Source organism: Lithobates pipiens, unplaced genomic scaffold (genome assembly GCF_037356315.1).
Source record: "Lithobates pipiens isolate NorthernLeopardFrog02 unplaced genomic scaffold, aLitPip1_a1.2 Scaffold_19, whole genome shotgun sequence".
Classification (NCBI taxonomy): domain Eukaryota; kingdom Metazoa; phylum Chordata; class Amphibia; order Anura; family Ranidae; genus Lithobates; species Lithobates pipiens.
The window spans coordinates 151,023,256-151,036,814 of NW_027507764.1; the positions used below are offsets into that span (position 1 = coordinate 151,023,256).

At 40.5% G+C, this 13,559-nt stretch overlaps 1 protein-coding gene across 4 annotated transcripts in view; it reads left to right on the forward strand.

The window, feature by feature from the left end:
- KCNH8 (potassium voltage-gated channel subfamily H member 8) overlaps window positions 1-13,559 on the forward strand; it is a 780,884-nt gene that overhangs the window by 538,029 nt on the left and 229,296 nt on the right. For all 4 annotated transcript variants that reach the window (XM_077491398.1, XM_077491400.1, XM_077491399.1 and 1 more), the window contains exon 6: window positions 5,622-5,779. In XM_077491398.1, the coding sequence (XP_077347524.1) occupies window positions 5,622-5,779 (158 nt within the window). The remainder of the gene's footprint in view (window positions 1-5,621; window positions 5,780-13,559) is intronic.

A 13,559-nucleotide genomic window follows, 5' to 3' on the forward strand; every position in this document is an offset into this window, starting at 1 on the left:
AGCTAATTCCTATTCAGTTTGAATACCCAATAATGTGCAGATGGTTTTACATTTATGGATAATTTAAGGGAATAATTGTGAAGATTCTTAACCACTTAAGCCCCGGACCAATTTGCAGCCAAAGAATTTGTGATTATTGATTGGTTTGCGCAAAAGTTATAGCGTTTACAAAATAGGGGATAGTTTTATAGCATTTTTATTAATTTTTTTTTTACTAGTAATGGCAGCGATCAGCGATTTTTATGGTGAATGTGACATTATGGCGGACACATCAAACATTTTTTACACATTTTTGGGACCATTATCACTTATACAGCAATCAGTGCGATTTAAATGCACTGATTCCTGTGTAAATGACACTGGCAGTGCAGGACTTAACCACTAGGGGGCAAGGAGGGGTTATGTGACATTATGTGTTTTTTTTTATTGTAGGGGGGCGTGGACTGGCATGTGACGTCACTGATCGTCTTTCCTTATAACAGGGAACAGACGATCAGTGACAGCCACAGTAGGAAGCATGGGGAGAGGTTTGTTTACACAGACATCTCCACGTTCTTCAGCTCTGTGACCCGATTGATATATATATGTATATATATATATATATATATATATATATATATATATATATATATATATATATATATATATATATATATACAGTGCCTTGAAAAAGTATTCCTATTCCTTTTGTCATGTTACAAACCAAAAACATAAATGTATTTTATTGGGATTTTATGTGATAGACCAACACAAAATGGCACATATTTGTGAAGTGGAAGGAAAATGATAAATAGTTTTCCAAATTTTTTACAAATAAATATGTGAAAAGTGTGACGTGCATTTGTATAAAGCCCCCTGAGTCAATACTTTGTAGAACCATGTTTTCACTGCAATTATAGCTGCAAGTATTTTTAGGTATGTCTCTACCAGCTTTAAAGAGTGGAATTTTTGCCCATTCTTCTTTGTGAAATAGCTCAGTCAGATTCGATGGAGAGCGTCTGTGAACAGCAATTTTTAAGTCTTGCCACAGATTCCCAATTGGATTTAGGTCAGGACTTTGACTGGGCCATTCTAAAACATTCATATGCCTTGATCTAAACCATTCCATTGTAGCTCTGGCTGTGTGTTTATGTGTGTTTATGGTCATTGACCTTCTGGAAGGTGTGCCTCCACCCCATTCTCAAGTCTTCTGCAGACTGTAATGGGTTTTCTTCTAAGATTGCCCTGTATTTGACTCCATCCATCTTCCCATCAACTCTGACCAGCTTCCCTGTTCCTGCTGAAGAAAAGCATCCCCTCAACATGATGCTGCCACCACCATGTTTTATGGTGGGGATGGTGTGGTCAGGGTGATGTGTAGTGTTAGTTTTCTGCAACACATAGCGTTTTGCTTTTAGGCCAAAATTTAGGTTCTCATCTGACCAGGGCACCTTCTTGCACATGTTTTCTGTATCCCCCACATGGCTTCTCGCAAACTGAAAATGGGACTTCTTATGGCTTTCTTTAAACTATAGCTTTCTTCTTGCCACTCTTCCATAAAAAACAGATTTGTGGAATGCACAACTAAAGTTGTCCAATGGTCAGATTCTCCCACCTGATCTGTGGATTTCTCCAGCTCCCCCAGAGTTTCCATGGGACTATTGGCTGCTTCTCTGATGAATGATTTTCTTGCCAGTCAGTTTAGGTGGATGGCCATGTCTTGGTAGGTTTTCAGTTGTGCCTCTTTCCATTTTCAGATGATGGCTTGAACAGTGCTCCGTGAGATGTTCAAAGTTTGGAATTTCTTTTATAGCCTAACTCTACCTTAAACTTCTCCACAACTTTATCCCTGTCCTGTCTGGTGTGTTCCTTGGCCTTCATGATGCTGTTTGTTCACTCAGGTTATCTAACACACCTCTGAGGGCTTCACAGAACAGCTTTATTTATGCAGAGATTAAATTACATGCAGGTGTACTCTACTCTTAGCTTGTATCCATGCAGGCCAGAACATATTATCTTCACATATATCTCTAGACAAGTAGTGCCTAGGCTTGTGTATACAAACAATGAGATTCAAACCTCATTGTTTTACACATTCTCACTTCAAAGGATCCCATGCTGGGATATGCAATGAAGGGAGGCCAATTCAAAATCAATACTTAACTTCCCAGAAACATTCAAGTTGATCTTCTGCTCGGAATAGTCACAAGCATTTGCATTAAAGGGGGCTGACTTATGCAAAGAATAGGGATTGGAGATGTAGCAAGTCCTTAACCAGCAATAGGAAAGGTTACCAATCAGAGCCACGCTATGCCAACCAATGAGGCATCAGCCTGTAATGATATACACAGACTAGGTGGGAGGTCAGCATACACTTTATGGAAGAACAACCATCAGAATGGAACCTTGGTGAAAGGGGTAATTATGGTCTGCATTTTACTTGTAACTAAATATGTGTGTAGATTAATGTTTTAAGGAATATACCCTGTATTCCTTCATGTAATTCTCTTATTTTAACCTAATATTTTCTTCCTTGGTGTAGACTATATTTAGATGGTTGTGTATTAGATAGACTTTCAACTACTCACCAATAAATGTTCTTATTGTGTTAAAGCTTTCACTCATGGTCAAAGAACTCTCATTTAACCCAAAGCATATCTGAGAGATATTACATTTTAAATATAATAAATGGGTAACGGGTGACTTCTGGAAGCAATTGGTTACACTAGATTTTAGATTTTTGGGTATTAGGGTAAAAGGGGCTGAATATAAATGCACCCCACACTTTTCAGATATTTCTTTTTTTAAATTGGAAAATGATTTATCATTCTCCTTCCACTTCACAATTATGTGCCACTTTGTGTTGTTCTATCACATAAAATCTCAATAAAATACATTTATGTTTTTGGTTGTAACATGACAAAATGTGGAAAATTTCAAGGGGTATGAATACCTTTTCAATACACACAACCCCTCCCATCATGACTATATACAGTATGTTGTTTTGTTTTCATTGAAATATGAAAATACAACTTCTGTGTTCTCCCTTATTTTTTAGACTGCTGTCATCAATGTGCAAACAATAAGTTAAACCTTTGCTTTCTGTTTGATACCTGAACTCACCGATGACAGCTTCCAATTTAGCTTATAATACAAACAATTAAATATGTATTTACTCAGCTGCAATAGTCTGAGTCATTACAAAAACTAGTTTTTGTTGTTACACATAGAAAAATAATTTCATAACAATTAGTTTCTATCAAAACATGTGAAGTGACAGACTGAAAATAATTGAAAACATTGTGAAGACATAAAGGAAAACAAATAAAAAAAGAAGAAATAATAATTTGTAATACAAAAATAAAGGTTTACATTTTGAAAAATAAAAGCCTTCCTACATCTTTAATTTAAACACCCCAGTATGTCTGAAGCTCTTTAAAATTTCTAGTAGTTATTGGACTTTGGAATTCTGGGAGATTAATTATCGTGGCCTTATTCCTACAGTGCTTTCTATTTAGTTAGTTAGCTAGTAAGTTAGTTAATACATTGTTTCATAGTTAGTCAGGTTAAAAAAAAACACAAGTCAATTTAGTTCAACCAATAAAAGAGAAAAAAAATAATAATCATACAATCCCATATACCCAATCATATACCCACAGTTGATCCAGAGGAAGGTGAAAAACCCCAGCAAAGCATGATCCAATTTGCTACAGCAGGGGAAAAAATCCTTCCTGATCCCCAAGAGGCAATCTGATATCCCCCATATCAACTTTACCTATACATGTTAGTACTCAGTTATAAAATGCACATAATTATGAAGTAGTAGAGTTGAAAAAACATAATAAAACATAATATAAAGTATCAGTGGAAATGGATACCACAAATCAGATGTATTTGTTTGTGTTTTCCTGAATAGATAAAGTGATAGGGTAACGGTGCCAGATATAAATACCTAAATGTACTAGAACTGCACCTAAAATTATTGCGGACTAATAACTCCTAAATTTTTTTATAAAGGGCGCAAATGACCAATATTAAAAATAAAAAATACACAGTGTTATACAATTAATAAAGTGCATAAATGATAAATAGATCTGGAATGTCCATAACAAACACTGTTATCAATTCTTCTTGTGTATGCTCCAACACCGTGCTTCTAAAGTGCAATGTGCTCCAAAAATCTCATATACAAAAGTGCTTCACTGAAAGTGATAATAGAATGCGCTCACCAGATAGCCTCTGCCACCATGTAACCATAAGGCATGTATTTGTAGAAATCTCCTTATTTCATTGGTTTAGCCCCTTCAGGAATCTCATCACAATCAATCATCCATATGCAGGAGAAACCGGATCCCAATTCAATATGCAATGACATATAAACGTAAAATTATTTAAACTTATGTATTCTCTACTGCATGTGTCCAACTTTCATCATATGATTCTGTGGAATTGGCTCCACAAAGAGCCACAGAAGGCAAGAATAGTGCAATATTTCTTTTTATTAATTGCTTAAAATTATAGCACTTACATAGTCTGGTATAAGGTACAGGAAACTTAAAAGCAGCTACAGGGCAAGCAGAAGCTGGTCCGATACTGCTATGTGACACGCATGATGACACACGCTTGAGAGTGAAATGCATTAAAGCAAGGCCTGACATGCACAATAACAGGAGCCCTCCACTTCTGCTCTGGTATCTGAGAGGTACACCGCATGCCGCGAATCACATTGCGGTATTGGACTGGCTTCTGTTTGCCCTGGAGCTGCTTTTACGTTTGCTGTACCTTATACTGTACTATGTAGGTGCTATAATTTTAAGCAATTAAAAAAAGCAATATTACACTATTCCTTCTGTGGCTCTGAACCAATTCCACAGAATCATATGATGAAAGTTGGACACATGCAATTCGAGGATACATATGTTTGAAGAATTTTCCTTTTATATACAATTGCATATTGGATTGGGCTCTGGTTTCTCCCGAATATGGATGATTGATTGTGATGAGTTTCCTGAAGGGGTTAAATCCCCGTTAATGCTTTTTCTTGCCCCGGGACATTTTTGGAGAATGGCCTACAGGCTACTAGTAGGCATATAAGAGTCTCCGGTTGGTTTGAGGTGAACTGACCAGCTCTGGGGGTCATATCCAAACAGCATAGGGATAGGATCCTTGGTGATTTGGAAATGAGTGACTCTGTTCATAGGCCACATTGTCCCAAAAGACATAAATGTGTGGGCACAACCAGAGACTATATGTAAGAGAGGGCCTGGGCATGTGCAAATGGTTTTAACACTAGTAAGATGTTGCTCTTTTTGCTATCAGAGCAGGGTAGGGTATCCTTCCTCTGACTCATTCGGTCCCTTTTTCAGCATTGCAGCTGTGAGGAAGAGAATTCACAAAGCCTATAACTTGCATAGAACTGTAAATCTACATTAGGTTTTTCAAGGTATTAATTTAATTGTACAAATCCCTAAACATTTGTTTTAATGCTATGAATGCTACAACTTTACCATGTGTACACATGTATGCAGCTATATGCAAGTTTGATTAAATGCATGTATGAATCGTGAAGTACATTGTTTTTGTAATTCTTGATATAAACTTATGGCACTGTATATCACATGTCTTCTTTCTTTGCCAAGCAGATATTATTTTAAATTTCCGAACAACCTATGTCAGCAAGTCTGGCCAAGTTGTATTTAAGGCAAGATCAATTTGTATCCACTATGTTACAACCTGGTTCGTCATTGATTTAATTGCTGCCCTTCCCTTTGATCTCCTTTATGCTTTTAATGTCACTGTGGTAAGTGAATTGTTCTGTATTTTTACTTGAATAAAGAACAAATAAAAATAATGCAGATTGTCAATATACAGTATATATATATATATATATATATATATATATATATATATATATATACATGTTTTTCTTTTTTGTTTACTATAAACAATATATGTATATTTAGTGTGTTATGTATATTATAAATATACAAAATTGTCTAATATATTTTTTCATCCCTCTTGCTTAAAAAGGACAATAATATTCTGATCACAAATACATATGGTCTATAAAATGTTTCTATCTTTTTTTTGCACAAAATTCAATTCTTCACTATCTCTTTTCCCTCTCACCATACCTTTAGATGCATATCCCATGCCTTTGTGTCTGTATCCTGTTACCCTAGGTGGCCTATGAATCAGCAACATTTTATACATGCAGGATTTAAAATTTGCTGCTTGGGGTCTATGCTGTACTTTGAATTCAGTTCTCTGAGCTTCTGAATCCCAAATACAAGATACAATAAACATTATAAGACTGCAATATTTTATTGCTCACACTTCAAGCAGCATGTATTTTAATACATTTTTTAAGAGCAATTTGACTTACAGATATAGATAAAGTGTAGAATTGACAGCTCTGTGTATCTGTTTTTGTGAGATATTAAAAATATTTCACATTGGAGACAGAAAAATACTTTACAGTCAATGTAAAAAAGTGTGTATTATTTAAAGTTGATGGAGAGACTGAACTATTTTCTAATTTTACAATTTTATCAATTTAATTACCAATGTTAAACTGTTTATTGTATGACTTTTGATTGCACGTAAGTGCTTTAACTATGTTTCATACTGTTTTGTCCTTTTGGGGTTTTTCTGGCAACTTTCCTTTTTACCTAAATTAACTTAAAAATAATGCGCCTCCTTATTCATTTACACTTTATTATTTCCCCTGAACAAAAGTCACTGTAGGAAACAGTATAGAACCTATATATAAACGGTCTCAGATAACTGTATGCAAATTCTGACTTTCAGAAAGCTGTCATTTGCATAGGCTTAAGCACACCTCTCCACCCTTTTTGACAATGTTCAGGGCTGACAATAGGTCACTGAAACATCAAGTGCTATGATGTGTAGAAGGATGGGTGGGGGTCTGCCAACTCTGCCATACCCTGTAGCGTGGAGCTTTTATTAAGAACCAACAGTGCAATAAATAGGTGCAAATTTACATACAGGTGCCATGTGGCTTCCATTGGTAAAGCGTATTTTTAATGGTCTAGTTAGAATATAAGTTCACTTTATTTAGAACATTCTTTTTAAATGGTAGCGGTCTGATTAGTTAAAAGTCAAAGAACATTTCTGAAATATAATTTTTTAGTAATGAAACTGACAATGATTTATATATTCGTACGTTATGACTCAATTTAAACAAATTGTCTGCTTAAAAGTATAATTTTCCAAGTTATTTGAATTCTGATGGGCCAACCCACTATACCGTGTACCCACTATTATATTTCCAACATTTTCCCTATTTTTATAACGATAATTGGAGCAACTTTTAGTAGGTAATTATAGATTTGCAAGAGTAGGTCAGCAGCATGCGCAGTGTACCTGAGATACAAATGCACAAGCTAATTCAGCTCTGTATTCAGGAATACATCATGTACTATTGTAAATGCAATCAATGTAAGTACCTGGAATTGACTTGGTATCAGTCTCTTGCAATGCCCTGTATAGCAGAGTTTAGGTAGCCATGAGGAAAAGCAGCATAATGAGCCAGTCAATTGTGCTGCAGGGCTCATGTGCTAATGAGTAAACATGTTTAAGAAGAGAGAGAGCAGAATGACAGAGAGATGGGTTAAGCACTGTGCTTCTTCTTCTTTCACTGATCAGTCACAGGCTGGAGTAGGGACAAGACAAGTAATGCCGCGTACACACGATCAGACTATCCGGTGGACTTAGTCTTGTGAACAAACCGCCGGACAGTCCGCCGGACTTTCCGAACGAGTGGACCTGCCCACACACAACCGGACTTGTCCCTCTCTTCGGTTCTTCTTGCCGGGCCTCCCCCGAAGTCAGAAGAGGAGGCGGCTGCGACAGAAGACCAGGCCACCACTAGTAAAAGAGCTATAGGAAGAAAGCGGAGGCCCAGCAAGAAGAACCGAAGAGGGGGACAAGACCCCCGAAGAGGGGGACAAGACCCCCGAAGTCGGAAGAAGACCCCCGGACGGCGACAAAGAAGAAAGCCGGGCACCTCCGCTAGTAAAAGAGCTAGCAAAAGAGCAGAAGATAGACGAGGAGTCTGGCGAGAAGACCCCCCAAGACAGAAGAAGACCTCCAGAGCTGTGCAATAAATTATTTTAAAACCTTGTGTTGTGTTTTATTTCCATTTTTTTCATCAGGTGAATGGGTAGGGGTACATTGTACCCCATACTCATTTACATAGGGTGGGGGGCTGGTATCTGGGGGCTCTCAGATTCTGATAAGCCCCCCGCCCACAGACCCCGACAACCAATGCCCAGGGTTGTCGGGAAGAGGCCCTTGTCCTTATCAACATGGGGACAAGGTGCTTTGGGGTGGAGGGCTGAAGGGCCCCCCTTGCCCAAAGCACCCCCCATGTTGAGGGCACACAGCCTGGTACGGCTCAGGAGGGGGGCACTCGCTCGTCCCCACCCCCTTTCCTGACCGGCCAGGTTGCGTGCTCGGATAAGGGTCTGATATGGACCTGGGGGGACCCCTACGCCGTTTTTACAGTGTAGGGCTTCCCCTTTAAGTCCATACCAGGTGACGGAGCCAGCGATGTGTCAATCTCGCCACCGAAGGCAGCGACATTGACTTCCTTCGCTATACCCGTCTACCTGGAGCTGTGTTAAAAATGAACGGACTTTTCTCCATGTGCGGGAAAGTCCGTTCATTTCAAAAGTCTGGTGGACTAGAGCACAGACTCCAGCAGACAATGTTTGAGTCGAAACTTCTTTCTAAGTCCCCCGGACTTTTGCAAAAAAAAGTCTGCCGGAGCCCACACACACAGGCGGATTGTCCGGCAGATAGTCTTATCACGTGTACGCTGCATAAGTGTTACTTAAAGTGTTGCTAAACCCAGGACCCTGCATTCACTATATCTGGTTTCCAACAGTACACAGAACATGGAAATGTAATCATTTTAGTAAATGTAAATTGCTAAATACTTTTTTTCATCAGCAGTGTATAGCAATCTTGTGATGTCTATGGTTAAAGCTTGTAGGAGGAGTTTTCATATTGCATTGGCTGTCCTATTACAATGCAGGACCCCTGCCCCCTCTGTCTGAACAGTGCTGATTGGTCCTGTGCTGATCACATGCACTTTCCCAAGAAACTCTCTAGCAATACACATAGTGTAATGATCATGTGCAGCCTGACTTTAGTAACTCCGTGTTTTGGAGTCAGTGGAAGAAGAGGAGGATCTGTGCATTAAGGGTCAAGCAGCCTTTTTACACAACGCAGAGTATTAACCCTTTAGGTTCCACCGTGATTATAACAAGCATGCTTTTCTGCATACACAGACTGGTTTTACTGTTGTGTGTTTAGTAACACTTTAACTTCATCAGGTCTTCTGCCCTGTTAGACAGGACTGTGCAGTGTGATAGAGCTATGTAAATCTCAGGACTGGATGGACAGAGATATTTCTTCATCAATTTAGGCCAATTTGTTTTCTGCTACTTATTTTTGGTTAAAAAATCCCACTAAGCGTATATTGATTGGTTTTCTCAAAAGTTATAGCGTCTACAAACTATGGGATATATTTTTTTAATTTTTATTGATTTTTTACTAGTAATTGTGGCTATCGGTGACTTATAGTGGGACTGCGATATTGCGGCAGACAAATTAGACACTATCTGACACTTTTGACACTATTTTGTGGACCAGTGACACTAATATAGTGATCAGTGCTAATATATGCACTGTCACTGTACTAAATACACTGGCTGTGAAGTGGTTAACATCAGGGGCAAGCAAAGGGTTAACTATATGCCTTTCTGGTGATTTACTATAGTGTGGGAGAGGCTTTTACTAGAGAAAGGCATAGATACATGTTCCTGCTTTGTAGGAACACAGGATCCATGCCTTCCTTACTGACAGAATGGCAACCTGCCTTGTTTAGACAGGCAGATCGATGTTCTGTCTGTGTACAAAACAACACTGGGACCCGCTGATCAGCTCCCGCTGTATAGAATCACAGTGGGAGCGAGTCGCCAGTGACGCGCAATCGCGCCTGATACCTGGAAGTACAGGATCACGTACTGTATATATATATATGAAAATTAATGTATCAAATGGAAGACACATCATGCTTACTTCCCTTTGACATCAGAAGAGGTCCAATAGTGCCATCAGCATAGAACTGGCAGAAACCAGTGAGACCCTTGTACACCATCTACTGCCTGGAGAAGTATGGCCATAAGTGGTCTGCATGGAAAAATTGCAGCCAAAATTATATACCTCTGATGTGGAAACAAGGCTAAGTCACTGAACCATGCATTAAAACAGGAATCTGGGGGGGGGGGGGGGCGTGGCCTGACGGCGGAGCTGCATGGACGTGTGAGCCCTGAGCTCCGAGCGAACGGGGACTACAGCAGCTATTAGCGACTCAGCTTGGTGGCCCTCTACATCGCTACGGTGGTGGGACACATCACAGCACCGGGAGCCATGTCGGGGAGACGCCACCCGCATCGTAAGCCACAAGGCTTGACAGATTTTTATCCGCTCAGCGGCAGAGGGGTGGACCAAGAGGGCGCCGAGGCCTACACGCTGCGGAGGACCGCATCCAAGCACAAGACAGTGAAAAAAGGTACACTCTCCATAAATAGAGACTTAGATGAGGAGAAATTCGCCTCCCCCTCAACCCCATCCTCCCGCAGCCCTGTTAAAGCCAAACCTAGGCTAGATGAGGGCGGATTGAGTCCGACGGCGAGCCAGGCCTCGGACTCAGGTGAGGACACAAGAGACTTGCCTGAGCCAATCGAGGCATTCCCCACACAAAACCAGCCTGTGCTGGACACAGTCCTGAAGGACATTCTGCTATCCTTACGCAGCACATTGCAATCCAATATGGCCAAGCATATGCATAGATTCCATACAGATATACAAGAATTGGGCACTAGAGTGGATCATATTGAGACAAAAAATTGAAGAATATGCTGGAACTATAAATGATTTAGTGGACGCTCACAATGAGCGGGAGACGGATATGGAATGGGTTAAGGCAAAGATGGCGGACATGGAGGACAGATCCAGGAGAAATAACCTTAAAATTAGAGGTATTCCTGAATCCATACAAGAATCGGATCTGACCCTCTATGCCGCCAACATGTTCAAGGCATTACTCCCTGAACTTAGCGACTTGGATGTCACGATTGATAGAATCCACCGCCTGCCAAAACCAGCTCATTTGTCAGAGCAAGTGCCTAGGGATGTTCTCCTGAGACTACACTTCTTTCACGTAAAGGAGCAATTGATGACACTTATGCGGAAACAAGAATTGCTCCCGTCGCAATACCACCGATTGCAATTCTTCAGTGACTTGTCGCAATACACCCTGCAAAAGAGGAAAAGCCTTAACACAGTGACCAAGATCCTACGTAACCACAAGATCATGTATCGCCGGGGCTATCCCACTAAACTCTCTATCACCAAAGATAATCGCTCCTTCACCATAATGTCTCGGGAAAAGGGCATCGACCTACTCAGAGAGTGGGGCATACTGCCAGAAGAGGAGGAGGGCGCCACAACTACCAGCACTCCGCATGGTTTGCCACAGGTATGGAGGTGAGTCACCGCCAAAAATGCTATATCGCACAATTGACAGAGGGCTACATAGCTCCTTCACTTTTAGTCCCTGAACAGGACTGACTTTATACCAGGACCAAACTTATCCCCTCGTTATAGGTTTGGCTTAGCGCTGCTTTTGGGGGTCAAACACCTCCCCAAGGATCGATGGACGTAGGTTGCAGATTCCCCAATGCCATCTTTGGCTACTTGTTGACTTTATGTTTTCTTTTTTTTTACTTTCTTTGTCTCTTCTTTTTCTTTTTTTCCTTCTTGGTGCTTGGCTGCTGAGGTTCATGCCCGACTCCCGGATTTCATCGCCCCGAGGAGACGCCTTCCCCTTCAATGCACGCTGGAAATGTTTGTCGCATCAATACTGCCTTTACTCACTTTCGTGCCTTTTTCTGTGAGTATTAATACAATACCTGTTTTGGTCTCTCGTGCCTTACTCGAACCACTTCACGCTTAGCTATGCCTCTTAATATTATCTCAATCAACACCAAGGGACTGAACCACCCTGTGAAGCGTAAATCCCTATGGAAGGAGGCCTCCATGTATAACAGTGACATTGTGTGTGCACAAGAAACTAATTTTTGCAAGAAGGCACCACCCAAATGCACGCATAAACGGTTTCCCTTTTAGTTCACTGATAACGCAGAAACTAAGACCAAGGGGGTCTTAGTGGCAATTAGAGATACTGTGGCCTTCAAACTACTTGAACAAATATCGGACCCTCTGGGTAGATACCTGATATTGATTTGTGAACTGAACTCCAATATATATACCATAGTGAATGTTTATTCCCCCAATAGCAGACAGGTGCATTTTTTCAACAGATTGATGAAAAGGGTTAATTCATGTAAACAAGGTCGGGTACATATATGTGGGGATTTTAATATCACTCCGGACCCCCAGATAGATTCTACTACCACCGTTACTAGAATCCAACCATCCTTGTTGCAGTCTGTCCACGGGCAGGGGTTGTATGACGCCTAGCGCTGCTTGCATGCCAATGAAAGAGATTATACCTACTTTTCTCCGCCACATGGAGTTTACACCAGAATCTATTTTTTCTTGGTGGACCAACAACTACTTTTGCAGACAGTATCAGCTGGTGTGAACTCGATAACATGGTCGGACCATGCGTCTATAACCCTGTCCGTGGCAGTCTCCTATAATCCGAGCACAACACCAGTCTGGAGGTTGAATACTTTCATACTGCAACAACCAGACCTGAAACAAAAAATCTGCACGCATTTATCGAACTTCTTAAGCGACAATGAAGGGTCGTGACTAGTCCCTCTGTTCTATGGAATGCACAAAAAGCATATATGAGGGGTATATTCATACAGCTGGGGGCCGGGGTCAGGAAGAGGAGGCAGCAAAGACTTAATGCATTAATTAAAGAGATAGCAGAATTGGAAACACAAAACAAAAATCAATTCTCCCAAGCCAGCTCTCAAAAACTATCTACACTCAGATCTGACCTTCGACTTCATTTATTAGAAAACTTTGAAAGGGCAACGAAACGACTGAAAATGACTTATTACTCCACAGGTAATAAGGCGGGGAAGCTGCTAGCGCATACCATCAGAGGACACAGATATAAACACAGAATACAATTCTTACTGCATCCTACCACTAACCAGAAGCTTTGCCACCCACAGCAAATCGCTGATGCCTTCAGTTCTTATTATAGCAAGCTATACAACTTAAAGGACGACCCGCTCACCACTCAACCCACATCAGAGATTATCGACAAATTTTTGACTGACCTACCCATACCCAAACTGACACTAGACCAGACCCAGTACCTAAATACCCCATTCACTATGGAGGAAATCCAGAGAGCTATTGATTTACTCCCGATAAATAAATCGCCTGGCCCAGATGGTTTCAGTGGGGAATATTATAGGGCATTTAACTCTATATTGTCACCTCTATTGCTACAAGTCTTCCAGTCTGCTGCTGCCTCGTCTTCCTTTCCTCGGGAGATGCTG